The 18,086-nt window shown below is 34.2% G+C and overlaps 1 protein-coding gene across 7 annotated transcripts in view; it reads left to right on the forward strand.

The window, feature by feature from the left end:
* The window catches only part of ATRNL1 (attractin like 1), a 489,972-nt gene that overhangs the window by 59,707 nt on the left and 412,179 nt on the right, over positions 1–18,086 (forward strand). For all 7 annotated transcript variants that reach the window (XM_035329979.1, XM_035329982.1, XM_035329977.1 and 4 more), the window contains exons 6-8: positions 67–241; positions 1,048–1,135; positions 12,085–12,340. In XM_035329979.1, the coding sequence (XP_035185870.1) occupies positions 67–241; positions 1,048–1,135; positions 12,085–12,340 (519 nt within the window). The remainder of the gene's footprint in view (positions 1–66; positions 242–1,047; positions 1,136–12,084; positions 12,341–18,086) is intronic.

An 18,086-nucleotide genomic window follows, 5' to 3' on the forward strand; every position in this document is an offset into this window, starting at 1 on the left:
TGCTTTATTGGCTTTAACATCTCTGTCTAACAGATTGTACAAATTGCACATTTGTTTACAAAACAGGTCCAGATTGTTCTTTGAATGTCCCTTCCACGGAGTCTTACTGGATTTTACCAAATGTAAAGCCATTCAGCCCTTCTGTGGGCCGGGCTTCCCATAAGGCAGTTCTACACGGAAAATTTATGTGGGTGATTGGAGGATACACTTTTAACTACAGTTCATTCCAAATGGTGTTGAAGTAAGTGATTTCTCCCTTATGATATCCCCTCTGATATGGCTTAGGGAAAACAAAATGTCAACACAGGTACATCTATCCTGCAACTGAAGTGAAAGGTCTATACTTTTTTTTTTTTTTTTTTTTTTTTAAGATTATTTATTAACTTATTTTCTGCTTAGAGTTTTCTTATAATAAGCATGTTATTTATAACATGTTAATTATAACGTGTCCGTTTCTCCTGTTTTTGTCTATCTTGTTTTCTTTTGCAACCTTTGTAATTATCCAAAAGAAATCCCGTTGTCTTTTGGTCTTTTTCCTTTTCTGCCTGCTTTTTTTTTTTTTAACCTCTCCTCCATTGCATTGTGTTTTAATAGTTAATTAAAAGTTAATGGAAATAAAACCAGCCATCTACATGAGAGGCTGCTCACTACCAAGTCTTCGAAGTAATGCAGAAGTTTGTGGCATAGGCAGTTTGTGTGTGTGTGTGTATGTTGCTGATAACTGAGCTTAGTAACCTAGTTTCATATAACTTTCTAGTAAGTCAGGTGATTTTTATTATGGTCCCATTTTTTGAAATTGTTGATTGGTCCCTGAAAGAGATGTTCGTGACTTTTCCTCAGTGAACATATAGTATGCTATCATGAGTTAGTACATTGCTATAATAATTAAAAATGACTTTGTTACTGCTGCTATAACAGATTATCACATCAGATAAACAGTGACAGATCAAGTGTGCACACTTTGCCAAACAGAAGTTTAATTCGTTCAAACATACAAAAGGCCCTATATGCAGGTAGAAAAAAATTACTTTTTTATTTCTCTTCTAGCTACAATTTGGAAAGCAGTATATGGAACGTAGTACCTGTATCCAAAGGGCCACTCCAGAGATATGGACACACTCTTGCTTTGTATCAGGTTTGGACTCTTTAGCCTTCTATTTAATTAATTTTTGTGTGTGCTGTTAGCAATCGTAAAATGATTCATAGATTTTTAAGGATAATTCAATGTCTAGTCCCTAAACACTTTGTATTAGTGTCTTCTATAGTACTTAGATCTATAGCATTTTTAGCTTTTTTAATTGTGGTTGTTGTGGTGTGAGGGAAAGCAAGTTGGGAGCCAAGGCTAAGCAGGCACCATACCACAGGGGCTGAACCCAGCACACAGGGCTGGTGGCAGCGTCCCTTGACGGATAATGGCAAACATGTTAAATGTGATGGAGAAGTACAGATTTCTTTAATCCCAAACTTCCAGTTGTTTGCCTCAGACAACTTCAGTAAGGAAGAACAAAAAAATAATGTACTAAGCCAGACCAGAACGTTTATCTAGCCTGGTAATGTGTTCAAATAAGAGATAGCAGTGAATGCCTGGAGAAGAATGTCAGGAAAAAAGGCAAGAACACATAGAAGCTTCTTCAGAACATTTTCCTAGTTTGCAACTAGGATTTTCTGTGATTAGTAATATATATATGAAGAGTATTATTTCTATGAAAATACTAGAACTTTGTCTTTTTTTCACACTTTCTGATCTTTTTCCTTTTTTTTTTTTTTTTTTTTTTTTTTGATAATGGATATTATTCTGTGCCAAAGAATTTTGGGGTATTGTGTGGAGAAATAGCACCTTTTGGGATACTGCTACTTGCTCATTTAATCTTGATATTCTTTAGTTCTTTATAGCAGTCTTATTTTTTTCCTCATAATTCTTAAAAATATTTTAGCATTTTGAAAACGAGCTATTGGATTTGTACTGGTATTTTCACAGAACTGTCATTTACAATATCATGATCTAATTCCAGTCAACTAAAACCTTACCACTACATGTACAGACTTAAAATTGTTTTGTTTATATTCAGATCTTGAGGATTATCTACATGAACTTTTGTATGTCTGTCTATTTGTCCTTGTACTGCATGTTCAGTATTATGAGATTTTTTTCTTCATTTCTTTGCTTTTGCTTGGCTTTTTTTGTTCCTATGCCAGATTGTTGAACAAACAGTTGTTCTCTGTGGGATACCACTGATGACCTCTCCTCACTGTAAAAAGTGACCATTTTTCCCAAGCTTCGTTGAGTTACTTATCTTTGAGTTACGTGTTTTTCCTTTCCCCGAGCAGCTTAGTTTCTTTAAGGCATAAGGAACAATATCAAGCATCTTTTGGAAATTCCAGGTAACTGTATCAACCAGACCTTTTTTTCTTTCAGGAAAATTCAGTCATTTTTAGGATGTAACTTCTGTTTTCAAAAGCTGTTTGAATGTTTCTCAATCTGTCTTGTCTGTGTGTTCGCTAATTCTGTCCTTTCTGTCTGCTGTTCTTCAGTCTTGTATTGGCACATGTTTAAGGAGGGAATTACACACATGAGACAGTGGTCAGCTGTTTCATTCTTAAATTCCATCAGAACTGATCCTGATGGCCTGTTGCTGATTGTTTTGTCTTTTTTCTCCTTTAGTATGAGCTTTTGTTATTTCTGTTATTTTGCAGTTTCTGCCATGGAAATACCTGTAAAGTCTACTGTGAAGACTTCAAATACAAAGATGAATTTTATTGCCAAGGCTGTATCTTAGAATATTCTGTACTGTCTGTTGGCACCACAAATCATCTAGTTGGCTGTACTTTTAATGCGTTTGCAAAGTAGTATGGTAGTACTTTATATATAATTTTGCAGGCAACTCATCAAGCTGTTTCTTGGCTTGCCTTATATGTCTCCACAATTTAATCTCCTGGATTTGAAGCAGATTTTGAAGTACTTTTTCTGACTTCTAACAGTTCTCCGTTATCCTCTTGTAAAGTTAAGCTTGATTTATTTTGGTGTTACTAATGGGAAACTGTGTGTATATATATATATGTATATATTTAATTTTATTTTTAAATTAAATAAAAAGCATTCATGGGATCTGTGCTGCTGCCCTTAAAATGTCATCATATTGTCATTAAATATTTTATCCTTTCAGTTTCTTCATTCTTTTTATGAACAGTCTTCCTTTTATATAGTGTTCCTTTAGAAGTTAAGGAGAATTGTGGGTGGTTCCCCCCCCCACACCCTCTCCTGGCTTGTGTTGCTCTTCCTGAGATGCTGAATCTGTACATGCTGTGGCTAGTATTGTAGAGCTGTTTTACAGCAATAATATGACTAGATTCTTCTGTGCATGCCCCAACAGGGACTCAAAAATTACTTTTCTCTTCAGTTCCATGATTCATTACTAATGTATTATCTGTTCTTTGAAAGGTTAACTCTGACTGCTATCTTTGGTTATAACAGTTCTTGTGGAATGTGGACCTTTTAGTTGGGAAACATTCAAGTAATGTATCATTTAGCAGTTCAGAATAAAGGCTTAAAATATAAATTAACCTTTTCTTATTTGAGAATGCTAATATTTTCTTGAGATGTTCCAGACTGAAGGATAACCAGAAAATATAATAGAAAGCATTAAGTTGGAACAGACCATAAAGACCATCCAGTTCCTGCCCCCCTGCCATGGGCAGGGACACCTCCCAGCAGACTAGGTTGCTCTAAGCCCCATCCAGCCTGGCCTTGAACGCTTCCAGGGATGGATGGGGCATCCTCATTTTCTCTGGACAGCTGGTTCCAGTGCATTACTGCCCTCTGAGAAAAGAATTTCCTCCTAACATGTAATCTAAGTCTCCCCAGTTTCATTTTAAAACTGTTACCCCTTGTACTATTGCTGTCTGCCCATGGAAATAGCTTTGTGATTCAGAGATGTTTCATTCAGTGAGGAAATGCTACTCATTAATAGTAATGAAGTAACAAACAAGTGTGTAGTTAAGAAGCATTGTTGTTGTCAAAGGCACATGTTAATTAGTAATTAAAATCCACTAGTAACGAACACAACACCACTAGTGTCAAATAATTAACTACTGATACACTGCTTCTGCTAGCACTTATATCAAATATCAAAAGCTGCATGGACCAAAGGAGCTGATCATTTAAGTTGAAGAAATCTGAAGTGAAAATGCACATCCTTTTTACAATAAGTTCTTAAATTAACTCGTTCAGATATATATATTTTTTCTTTTCATGTATTCAGTCTCTTGAAAAGCAAAAGAATAATTTAGGGTGAAGAGCAGTTGAACATCATCTAATACCTAGAGATGGCAGTTTTGAGCTGTGTTTTGAGCTGTGTGCTAGTCATTGTGTAACATTTTCTGTTTAGATGAGAGAAAAAAAATATCCACAAAGAAATTAGATTAAGTTTTTGACTTGAGCTCCTGAGATTCAAAGCCTTGTGCTAGACCAGAGTGAGAGCACAGAGCTAGTATTGCCTGATTGTGGTGCAAGGTAAATTGAAGCTATATAATTGACTCTGTGGAGAATGAAATAAGTTACTGTGCCTATTTCCCTCAGAAAGCTTCTTTAGTTAAAATTGAAGTACTGTACTTCTTTACTCTGAAGAAAAGAGATCAGAAGACTCCCACTGATGTATAGTTATAACAAGTGACTAAGACTTTTTATGCATTTATAGTGGAGTGAGTATAAAAGTGTTCTTGCTTTTAGACCAGCTAAACTGTTAGTGTTGCCTTCAGTGCCTCTTCAGACTGGTTATTGGAAAGGCGTTACCTATCTCTGTTAGCAATTGGTTCTCCCATATCTCAAAGATTGTATATAGTTCCAGGCATCTTGATACTTGAAAAATGTCAACATACTTTGAAATAAATCATAAAAGAAAAATGATTATGGAGAGACTGGAGGAAACGGCTTGTGAGGTTTTTAAGTAGGTACATACAGCTCTTGCAAACTACGACTAGATAGGATGTTAGGTGGTATATTGAAAAACGCTAGATCCCTGGAATAAAGTACAACGGGATATAGAGAGTGAGTATATGGTCACTGCTGGGAATAGTGAACTTCTGGTCACATCACAGAATTTGACATCATAATTAAACTGTTGCTAGTAGTCCTGTGACAGTGGAAGGATGACTGGGCATTGAAATTAGATTCTCTTGAGACTGGAAATAGGAATGAAGCAAACAGGCAGGCTGACGTAGCTGTAATTGTAAAGATGTTTCCCAGTATACGAGCCATTTTATATGTAGACAAACTTAATTTGACTCGTTTGAGGTCTATGAATGTTCTAATTTTAAAGCTTTATTTAAAACGGGTATTTGTTTTGTTTCCTTTTCTAAATTAATTGGTATTGAAGTTGAGTGTATATATACTCTTCCAGTATTTTTATTAGCCTAAACAAAACAAGAGTGAAACTTTTCCTGCCTTAACATGATTGAGACACTCTTTTGTCTATTAGTTTATCGTACTTTTATATGCCTACTCATGTAGGCTATTGTAGTATAATTTGAAACAGCAGCTCTAGGAACGTAAGAGTCTTTTCTAACTGTTCTGTTAATACTTATTAGCCAGTTGTACCAGCAAGTTGCATGCTCTTATTATTTTATGACTTTCAATTACATCCTATGCACAGCTTGCTTTCTAATTCCAATTTGCGGACCTCAGAAGTCCTTGAGAACTGGGTAAGATGAACCATCTCATGCTTCTAGTATATAGTCTAGATAAGAGCCTATTCAGAGTTCCTCTGAAATTAAGTGGACCTTACTTATGAAGAGATTGGTTTCTTTATGAAAAACTGGAATCTTTTTCATTCCTTTTTTCAACGTTATATTTTAAGTGGTTTGAAAGTTGAAGTCTAAGCATGGATGCCTTTTATGTTTAGCAGATCTTAAAGTGGATAGCTTTTCTAAACAGTCAGTTGCTTAATCATTTTCAATATGTTTTAGTTAAATATTCTACAAAAGATCAGACTGACTTCTCTGTACTAAAATTTTGGCTTATACCTTAGTTAAACAATTTTAGAGCTTGGTTCACATAGTTTTATTTGCATACTTGTCTTTGGCCTAGTTTTCTGTACATGTAGGAATGTTCAGACAAACAAGTGTATTTCAAATTTTGCCTTTTCCAAAAACATGCTGCTTTATTTTACTGTCTTATGTTTTGAATACAGCAGCGGTCCAGGAAAATGTCACTAGTTTAAGATATATAGGATATATAAATAAATATATAATTCAATTAACAGATATTGTCATTCAATTAACTGACTTAATTGAATCATTCTCTGAAGTAATACCTTGAACTTATATAATACCTTGAACTAATATCCAGCAGCAGTGTGGAGGTATTTTAAAAATGAGTATCAATTCCATACGCAAAAAGCTGAAAAATTTCTAATAGAATCCAAACTCTGAAGTGAAATATCAGGTTGCCTGATATGTCCTGACAAAAGTTGTTACTGAAGCTTATTGACTACAGGGAGATATGATCAATATTTGAACCCCGTGAATGTCAACAACATGTTTTTCTGAAAAAGGACCTGTTCCTTTTAGTACTATTATTTGAACAACTCCTTGTAAATATTTATTCAAGGAGCCAAGTTCCTGTATTTTAATAAACCTGAGAAATACAGTTTACTTTGCTTAATAAAAATTAGAATATTTTTCTAAAATAAAATGAATGTCACTGTGTCCTGCAAGTGCCTATGAAAACTTCCATATTAATAGTTCCAAATGTCGAAGGTGCTATAGTCTTCTAGTTTTGACAAGGAGACTCATGAAAGAATTTTTAGTTAACATACCAGATTGCTGGTCGTTTTTTTTTCTTTTTTCATCCTTTTAACTCTATTAAAAATAATAATTATTTTGCCTATTTTATGGAAATTCTGTACATTTCTTTGTTCTTATGAAACTTTGAGTGTGCAAGTATCTGTGGTAATAGTTAATTTATTATTGATTTATTTATACTCTTAAAAGCAGAGGATTTATATTTGGATTTGGGGCCTTTATTAATTTACAGAAATTAGTGCTTTCATGTAAATACCTGACTTCCTTCATTAGAATAATCCTAAGGATAAACGCACATTGAAATCTCTTACTCTTTTTCAGGCTTGTAAAAGAATTTTGCCTTTTAAATTATACAGCTCAGACTGCTAGGCTGATTGCTGTTTGTTTACCAGAAGTCTATAATTTTTTTTCTATACCATCTGTTTAGGTCACACAAAGTAATTGACTTTGTGTGTGTGTGTTTTGTTTTTTATTTTTAAATTAAAAAAAAATACACTTTGGATATTGTTCATGATCACTTAATGGATTATTCTTGTATTGTTTGTCATAGAGGAAAAAAAATCTGATTTGTAAAACTGGTAAAATCTATTGGAAATTTTTTCATTCCCTTGCAACAAACAAACAATACTGTTGGCTGTTCTGTTTGCTTTTACGTGAACAGTTGCCAAGAAACCAGCTGTTGTGGTACGTCGGTTTCTTCCTATGTCGTGAGTGAGTGAACTGCCTACCTGCTCATCTTACCTCTTACAGGGGTTTCTGTAACTTAGGTAAATTTAGTGGTGTAAAGTAATATATCTGAAATGAACAAGGTTATTTTTCGAGTAAATAATTCCCTGCAGTCTTTACTCTGCAAACATTGCTAAGACAGGACCCCAAAATAGAAATGTGTTGGAGGCCTTGTGTCTCCTTGATGCTTACTGCCTGCTATTTTGTGTTCTGTCTCAGTCTCCCTCTTGGCCTTTGTGCTCCTCCAGGCTCTGGAGTGCAGTTTTTAACATCTTTCATTTGCAACATGTGTCCAGATTGTCACTTTTCCTCACTAATTTCACAAGGACACATAGTTTTTAAACCATTACTTGTTTTTGTTCACCTCATTATGCCATCTTCTTACTAACAAATGTAGTGTACTTCATTCGTGTGCTCAAAGGTGAGCAACACTTATGTACTAGTGCTCTTGAAAATCTGTATCTGTACTGTGCCTGTCAGAAAGCCTTGCCTTTAGTACATACCTAGATTTCTGCTTGGTTTATAACGGGACTCCTTATTTTCTTTTAGCATCTTTAGGCTGTTGAGGACCACTTGCACTTTGTTTCCTTTGTGCAATATCTTCCTAGACTTTCCAGAAAATGTTCACCTTTGTGTGCCTAGTTTAATACCTGACTATTGCTTTTGTCCTTTATAAATATGCATGTAAGATATTTAATTTTGTAGTTCTTCTGTAGTTTTTGGTTCATGTTCATCTGATCATTGCGAACTTGTAAAGTGTTTTTATTATTATTATTTTTTTTTTATTAGCAGCTCTAGGAACTCCTTAATCTTAGAAACAGCCCTGAGCAAAGCTTAGTTAAATCTGTTTTTGTGGTCGATAAAGCAGTTGTCATGACCTTCTTGTCTTTTTCTCTGTATAACTCTGTGAATAGTCTCGTGTACAGGATCTGCTGTGTCATTTATAAAGATTGCTCGTCTCAGAAGTGTTCTTTTATCTGAACTTTGAATCATTTAAGTAGAACTGTGAGGAGGACGTTGTCAGCTGTCCGAGTAATCATTTTGAAGTTCATGTGGCTCTTCAGGTCACTTTTTTTTTTTTTTTGGTGTGTTGTCTTTGCTCAGTCTCAAATCTTTTCTTTAAATACTGTTATATTTCATTTGCAACTACCTAATTAGCTTCTTCTTGCTGCTGTAATCAGTTGTCTGTATTAAAAAAAGAAAAAAAGAGAAATTAGTTGATTATGCTAGAGATGCTGATTTACCTTAGTTCTGTTTGGCAGTATAATGAATGAGCTCTGATCTATCTAGGTTAATTTTAAGAATAATATTTGCTTATGCTATTCGTGTTTTACTAGCCCACAGATCCCCTATAATAACCCCCACCCTCCTGCCTGTAAACTTTAAGAACTAAGAAACAAGCTCAATCAGATCTATTACTTCTGTTACCATGTTGCTTTCTTGGCCCTTAACCCTACCTAAATGCATGATGCTTTATTCAACACTCAAGACAGGGATTTTAGATGTCCCTTGGACGCAGGAGGAAAGCAGAATTCCTGAATGTAATAGAGCAGGTACCTCCTCAAAACATGTATGGAAGGCAGGGCAGGTCGGTCGGAAGCTTGAAGCCTGTGTTTTTACATCTGTGTCAAAAGCCAAAAACCCAGTTAACATTGACATGTTATTTCTCTATAAAGATGATGGAATTAGGAAAGTACTATAAAAGCTACTGGACAAAATTTATCTTGTTACTGTAATTATAGACAACATCAGTCATTGCTGATGTCAGACGTATTTTTGAGATAAGTCTTATGTTTGGATAGTCTTATTTCTAGAGTTGTAGCACCCAGTTACCTGGATACCTAATCTTGCACAGATAAAGTGAGGTTAATAAATAGTAATTTTTTCATATGTGTCTTGTTATGAACTATAAATTCTACCTAGTATTGGTCCAGTTTGTCCAGCTGAAGAACCAATTAGGAAGTAGGTTCACTCTTTACCATTGATGCGTTTCATGATGATTATCCCAGCAGGAAATGAGTCAAATGTTGAGATACTGAGTGTTTTACCTCAGAAAGGAAAGGGGTGGTTATGTCCTGTGTTAATGTCTCTATCATGCTCTAGAAAGTTGCAGCTGCCTTGACATTACTCATTCCTGTAGGGTCAGAACGTGTCAAGAAGTTGATGTTTTAGTATTCTACAGATAAAACTTAAGCTTTGCTGAAACAGAAATTGTATCATGAATTTGCTTACCTGTTCTTACACTTCCCACTTCAGAACAATCGTCCACTGGAGTTTATTTTCATCTTTACCAGGAAATCTATTTATCACTGATAGCAGACCAATGTTATTTGATTACTCTCAGAAATAAATTTTAAAGGTGAAGAGATGAATGTGTGTGATCTCAGCTCTCTTGTGATTGGCACATTCAAGAAAATTAAATGGAAACACTGGGATCTGGACAACAATTTTCAGATTTTTTTTTTTTTACTTTTATTTTTGTAAGCACCTGCCAGTTTCTTTCTGGGGGAACTTAAATATAGGATCATCTCAGCTGATTTGATTCTTGAGAAATTTGCTATCAGGTTTTTATATTTTATCTTCCTTTCCACTAGGTTTTTTAGGGACTTTCTTCATGAGGATCTTTTAAGAGTAACAGTAAGTGGAAGAAATGGACGAAGTCCCAGAAAAATCCAAGAGGAATATTTTCTTCTCTTGGTGTGGAAATAAGTTATACATATATGTATAAATATGTATCTCAGAAATTCTATTTAATATTTTTTCTGACTTTTTAATTTAATCTGTCTTGCTTCTTTGACACCTGTAGATTCCTCCAGTGTTTTACATCCCACAAAGACAACTCCTTTGGATGTGTGTGCAGTCAGTGCCCCGTCACAGGTTTTTCTTGGTCTTTACCCAAGTTCTTTGAAATACTGTTTTATCTCATAGGAAAAAATGGTTTCAGATATACCACATCCTAAGGTAAATTCATACTGGAGGGTGTAAACATCTTTTGTTCAAAGACAAGTCCAGACTAATCTCTAACACAGAGTATCATTGCACAGGAGCAATTTTAACTTCCAAATCAAGAAATGTTTACCTACATCAAATGAAAGAATGGTTTAAAATTGCAGAAATATTAAGTGTGCTCTTAAAGACAGGTCAGACAGTTTAATCATTTGTTTACTGACTAGCCTCTCTCAGGAGTGGGGAAGTTTTTCATGTGTTGATTGATTCTATGTTGTTTACCATCCACTAGGTATACAGACAACATCCTAACCACCTCAAGCCTTTGTTTTGCCAGTCTAAATAGAATGTCAATCTACTGATCATTTATTTTTTACTCATCTGTCAGTTTGAGTTCATCTTTCTTGAAGTGTATGAAGACAGTAACGCTTAGTTTACATTTCTACTTAGATCCCATCAGCTCCTTTTAAAATAAGACTGAATTTTCCCCATGGTTCATTCAAGCTTCTTATATTAGGCAATTTCTTTATCTTCTAGTTTTTTCTTTTCCTGTCTTTTTTTTTTTTTTTCCTGAGGCCCAGTAGTTAACTGTGCCTGCAGTTTTGATTTTTTTTATTTTTTTTTCTTAAGAAAGTAAGATAGAATTTGAGTTAAACCTGAGTATTCATTATACTGCAGTATGCAGGAGACAACTGCCCAAACCCCATGTGGCTGAGATGCAGACTGCATGTGGACTCATTATGTCCTAGCAAAGGCTAACTGTCATTCTCAGAACCAGAGGCAGTATTCTTCCACCTGGGATAAACTGTCCTTGAACTGTGAGCCAGTGAGTGAAGCCAACAAGCTGAAATTCATTCAGTGACTTACATGCCTTGGTTTGCTACTCTAGATGAAATTAGAGAGATAGTAGAATCGGTTTCAAGTCAATTTTTAAGTAAATCACTCATTATTTATCTCAAACAGCAATGCCATCTGTTTTGATGTGTGGCTCATGAAGACCGTGCTGTTTTGCATTCCTTTAGTACTCAACTAACTCTCCCATTGGGATGTGATTGTTAGCAAATGTGCCCAAGGGATGCTGTACAGACATGGTCCCTTTTCTTTGGGCTCATTTGTGAATGATTGTGAAGTTTCTGAGGACTTAACTTACGTTGTTATTAAGATAAAATATTCTCCCTTGTGTATATGCCAAATTAAATTCCCATAGATTGAGTGTATGGTAAATCACATTTTAGTTCTGTGAGCTATTCCTTAAGAAAACAGGATAAACCCCTTTCTGTTTGTTTATTTTTTATTTTTTAATAGCTGCAGTATGAATTAGAGTCATGTAATTAAAGCTTTTCTGCTTGAAGTAATCCAGTTGAGATTCATTTTGGTGTCATTTTCACGACTGGGTTTATTCTTCAGTGAAACATTCTCCTTATCGCTGTTGATTTAGCTTAAATATTGTTGTCTGGGACTAGTGTCTGATATTGAGCTGTTTAATGTAGTATCAGCTAAATGTGAAGATTTAAATCAGATCGTTCAGTTATGAAGTATTAGGCAGCACACAAGTATGCAGTTCAGATGTTATCTTACTATAATCCATTAACTGCTCTCTCCCAATTTTTACAGGAAGACATCTACATGTATGGAGGCAAAATTGAAACAAATAATGGCAATGTCACCGATGAACTGTGGATTTTCAACATACACAGTCAAACGTGGAGTATCAGAACTCCTGCAGTACTTGTACATGGCCAACAGTATGCTGTGGAAGGTCATTCAGCACACATAGTAGAGCTGGACAGCAGAGATGTGGTTATGATTATCATTTTTGGATATTCTGCCATATATGGTTATACAAGCATTGTGCAAGAATACTACATTAGTAAGTCACTTTCAAATATATATTTTTTGTCATTTATTGAGGAAAAAAATATTTTTTAACTTAAGAACGCTTCTTCTCACTAAGGAAAATATATATTTGGCAGTATGAATAAAATCATCTCTTTTCTAACTACGTAGATCCGATTTATTATTAGCCAGCAACATTCATACATCTTTGGAGTATAATAGCTTTGGCTATTTGTTATTTTGTACGTGGCTGTGGTACGCTAAAGAGGGTAAAGGCTTAAACAAAAAATTCTAAACACTTGTTAATATTCTGATGGAACTTATTCTTTTTACCATATGCTTAATGTTTTTACTACATAGTTGAGTAAAAGAGGGTGAATGGAGTGAAAACCAAACGGCAAAACAGAATACAACAAAGAGTAGTTATTAAAAGAATTTAGCTAATTTGAAGATTCTTAGATTAGTTGCTGTAATATATTCCTGTGTATTTTCAATATGAATAACTTAGCTTGTCCTTATGTATAGGCTTTTATCTGAAGTGTATACTTGTTGCGAATAGAAGAAATAAAAGAAAATTAAGAATATTTTTTGTAAATAACCCATCATGTCTGTCTGGAATTCCCATTGTTCCATAGCAAGCTTTTCTCATGGGTGATATAAAATGTTAGAATTAAATAAACCAAGACATTTTATCTTCTGTGTTACTTCTAAGCTATACTTCTAATGGCATGATCTTGAAAATACACCTTATTAATGCATCTTTAGGAATATTTATATAGTCACTAATTCAAATAATCATGTCTTTTTTTTCAGTCCTTGTTTTCTGTAGAATTGATCTGAAGCTTTTACAGTTATTTAAGCAATAATGGCATGCATACCTACGAAATTTCAAAGTAATATTTTTATATAAAGACATAATAAATGCCTTTCAAATAGTTTCTATTTACTTGCATTTCTACATGTGTGTATATAGACCCCGTTTGAGCAGATTTATGGGATGGGGAAGTACCTCCAAAACTTAGGGGGTTCTTATGGTTCCTGGAATTAATGGTGATGGTAGTGTTGAAAGTTTGTAGTGATATTGAAGAAGGCTGAAAGAGAATGGGATTAAAAGGAAGAGTGCAATGATGTGCTTTTTCCCCATAGAAAAATTTGGTTAAGCTCCATAAACCTACTAAAAATCTCTCATCTTAGCAATGATGTTTCGCAACAGTATTTTAAGGTTTATTAAGTATTTAAGGCCAGCTTTTTTGAAAAAAGTTCTGAAAGGATTTTTTTGTTTTGTGTTGTTCTGTAGTTTGTTTATAAACTATCAGAGAGGAGGTCTTTTCTTGAAGACTTGTTAAGGAAGAACAACAACGAAGAACAATTTATAGTTTTCTGCATGTTCATTCAATTTAGTGTATACTTGAAATTCAGATGATTTGCTTTTCCATATGTTTATTATTTAGTGTGTAGAAGAAATACCAATACTGTTCTTACTTATTATGGAAAGTTTAATAATGGAAGGAAGATAAGAAGGATGAGGAACATGTGATTCACTTTGATATGTAAAAGTTTCTCTGTCTGGGATATTTTATTGCTGTCCTTATGGTTGAAACTTGTTGAATGTTTTAAAATAGCTCTGTTGGTGGAGGATTAGCAAAACAGACTGCAAATACGCATATATTTAAAACAACAACAAAAACACACAAAAAAATCAAGCCAAATTATTGCAGTTTCATTTTAACTCATTGCATCTCTCTCCCTCTTCCTAACACCCCGAAATGAATTTTGTGGTAAACTTTCCTGAATTCTCTGTCAGCTGCAGCATTTATCCACAATTGTGCAGTTGTAGGATCACTTTTAACCATGAAATTCCAGATAGTGGTTTGGACTAAGAATGACAAGTTTCTGGGGAATTTGGCAGCTTAGAATCCAAATGTAAAAGCTATGGGAAATGATAGAAGTGTTGCTGTGAATCCACCTGAACTGGAAAGAAAACTTCTCAGAATAAAGCTCTTCTCATGTTATAGAAAGAAAAATTAGTCCCTTTTTGTTTTCCTTTCAAAAATGCGTTAACATTTCAGATTGTACTGTTTTATTCTTTCTAAATGTTATCAGCCATGGCTTTTAATTCTAATGAAGAGTATTTTTCAAGCTTTTACCAGATGCCTACACAAAGGAGGCATTGTGCAAAACTTTCCCTTTGATTCATATGAATTGAAACTGCTAGTGATCCAGTCTTGTTAAGGAATCTTGTTAAGGAACTTTCATGATCTTAATATATGGAATTGTGTTGTTAAAGCCTTCTTTAGTTATTGTGACCCTGATTTCCATAGGCTTTGAGTCAGGAAACACAAATAACTTTTTTAGCTTTTCCCATAGCTATGCGTTCTATTAACAAGGCATATAAATTGAATGCATGCATAGTCTTAAAATTTCTCTTGTGTTTGTCAGATTAGTAAAGACAGTAATTTCTATCCAAGTCAACTAAGTCTTGTAACCATGTGAATGCACAGGAATTAATTACTACTCCAAGGTTATGATGGTTATTGCAGTAACAAAGGAGCTTCCTGTTGTCCTTTTTTGCTATGATTGGAGTTGGGACTTCTGAGGAAACCATAAATCTTGGTATGGGAATTATGTGACTGATTTTACTAACTTGAACCATAAAGCTTTTCTGGGTTACTCCCCAGGGAAATTTATTTCTCTTTAGGTTAGCGATACCTCATAAACCTTCTGAGAATTACAGTGTGAGTCTCAAGGTGAATCTCAATGGTGTTCTGTTTTAACCATAGTATATAAAAGCTCCTTATACATTATGAAACCTCTGAATAAACCTTCGATGATTTTTATTTTATTCTTTAGAAGATAGAAATTTGTTTGGATCAGCAAAATATCACTCCAATTTTTAGGCTTTTTTTTTTTAATGACTTTAGAAGTAGGTTTTAGGTTGCTTTTGATTTAAAAATATTTATTTGAAGTTAAAAGAAATGGCCCTATGATGTAATATGTACTTCCTGTTTTTTCTAAGTTAGCATGAGTTTCTTAATTGCAAGGAAAAAAATTATACTTTATTGTCACTGTAATTAAATGAAGATGGGACACTGAATAGCTTCTTAGAAATTTGTTCTTTTCACTTAATCTGTTCAAAGGTTTTAATGTGTTAAGAATTAGTCAGGCCAATGTATCTACCTTTGCTACCTTTTCCTGCAAATAAAAACTTTTTCTAAACATCTGTTTAGAAACACCTTTAGTTATCTCCAAATGCTATTTCAATTATTTGTTTTTAAAAGATAAAATGCTTATTGCTCAAATTTGCCATTTTTTTGAATGTGACCACCCTAACTAGTCTTGTATGAAAAAATAACTAGAAAAAAAAAAGGAAAGGATTAAGAAAGTTTTTGTTTCGAAGTTCTCTGGATTTGCATTCTTTGGAATGGTGTTATATCTTTGTGTGTGATTAATTTGCTCTGAGTAAAAGGCTGGAATGGATCATCTTGGCCATCAAAACCAGTGCTTTTTAATGTAAACACCACTTTTTATAATTGCTTATAAAATAGATGAGGATTAATCTTAAACAGTTTGAGTTTTGTTCACAACAACAGTGGAAAATTATTTCAGGACTTAAAATTTTAGTCGCTGCATGTCATCTAAATCATAGCCAACTTTTTATCAATGGCTGGTTTACATTCATTTGCTTTCTGGATGATACATTGCTTAATGTAAGTAGCTCATCTCTGTTCCTGGAATACCCTTTGAATAATATTTATAGACACCAATCCTCGTTTTTCCCAGCCTAATTAAGGCTATATCATCATTTCTGTCTCATTCTAATAGTTCATCTCTGCATCCTTTGCACAAGGAGTTCACCTTTCTTGAATGTGAATGATTAGAAAAGCCTGTGGGATATTCTAGGTGCAAATTCACCAATGCCTGGCTAAGTAACCTTAGTCTTGCTTTATTGGGAACACCTCACTTGGTATGTAGTAAAATGACATCTGTACTGCTACCTTTAGAAAACCATTAAGGGCTCATAGACTTTCTCTGATGAAGCAGTGCACCTACTCATTCTTTGCTGTCATCATCAACTGATGAGCTTCAGTTTCATAGAACGTTCTCCTAATCCCAGTGCTTAATATCATCAACTTATTGTTGAATTTTGATTTTTTTTTTCTTTCCTGATAGCCAAGATCATCAATTCATTCTGAATGTCATTCTGCTGCTAATTTTTTCAGTTACCATATTTTAAATTTGTGAGTGCTGTAAAATGAAATAATTCATACTGATCTTTAGAAGTCTGGTTAGTAATGCCAGCATCTTGTACATTGTTTCTTCTCTGGTGCCCAAGTCACCTTCTGTTGTAATGGCTTATTTACTGATTTCCCGTTGTGGCACTGTATGAGGACGTAACTGAAGTCCTGTTATTGAAACCACCTATGCTTCCTTTTGTAGGTAATTGTTTTTTAAATATGATGTAACCAGTTTGGTACATTTAGATTGTCCAGTTTGCCATTATTTTTAACATTTATTTTTTCATTTATTTTGGGGGGAGGGAGCAGGACAACAAAAGCTTTGTTCTAAACCTTGGTATGTTAGTGAGACCAGGTTAAGGCCCACATTTCCTCTCTCCTCCTGCTTTCAGCGCTACTCCTCCTACTGTCAGCACTAAATGTTGCTGTTCTTTATTCATATGTAACCAGATTTGTTTAAAAAGCTTGCTTCAAGGTCTCCAGTTTCATTCACTGTGTTCATCAAAATTTTGGAATGGAGTCATATGTCCAGCTATAGTACTAGAAAATTCTTTTATTTTTTATTCTTTCGCTTCATATGTCTCCTGGAAATGGTTGTACAAAACTGGACATAAAAGTTTAATTCTTCTTGCAATTTTCTGGTCACTTTTTTTTCTGCTCATGGCCATATCTATCTGTTTAATGTCTGACAGATTTAAATATCTGAAGTTATCGTAATGACTTGTCTGAGCATTGGAAGAGAAACTGTGGTAGAATTCTCTTGAAAATCCCCCAGATGTTGATGGAGAAATGTCATGTTTATTATAAAGATTCAAATTAAAAATCAAAACTAGAAACCCTTATTACTGGAATTATTTTTTTGTGTGTGATTTTGAAAAATTATAAGTTTTACACTGTCGATTAGACTTACAAAATTGATATCTGGGAAATTAACACCCCCCACCCCCCATATTCTTTTGTATTTAAACTATAAATTGAATTGGAATAATAATCTTGCCAGTTCTAGGCTAATTAGGATTTTTAGGCTGTTGAGGTTGCAGAATTTTCATGATCAATTTGGTCAGCCAGATATTTCCACTGACCCAATGCTCTAAAGAGTGGGATGTCTTTTGAGTTTTAATATGAGGAGAGTTATGAAAATGCATTTGATGATTGGTTGTTTGTGTTAAAACAAACAAACAAAAAACCAACGAAGTACAAAGAAGTGAAGATCCATGCTGATGAATAGTTTTTTTTTTTTTTTTTAAAAAAAAGATCAGATCATATGCTGCATAGCAATGTCTTCAAATTCAGACAGATTGTTTAAGAAACTATTTTCTGTACTGAATGGTTCAGTATTCAAGATGCTGAAGAAGCACAAACGAGATCAAAACTGCATATCTGCTTTGCAGTTTTCAAAGTGAAAGTTCAGACAGTTCAACTAAATTTTAGAAAGAAGCAGAAACTGTAATACTCCTTTTGACTTACTCATTTTGACAGAAGGATGCCTCTGGACCTTTCTTGAACTTAGTTATCCATATTTTAAATATACAGGAAGGAACAGCT

This window comes from Oxyura jamaicensis, chromosome 6 (genome assembly GCF_011077185.1).
Source record: "Oxyura jamaicensis isolate SHBP4307 breed ruddy duck chromosome 6, BPBGC_Ojam_1.0, whole genome shotgun sequence".
Lineage (NCBI taxonomy): Eukaryota > Metazoa > Chordata > Aves > Anseriformes > Anatidae > Oxyura > Oxyura jamaicensis.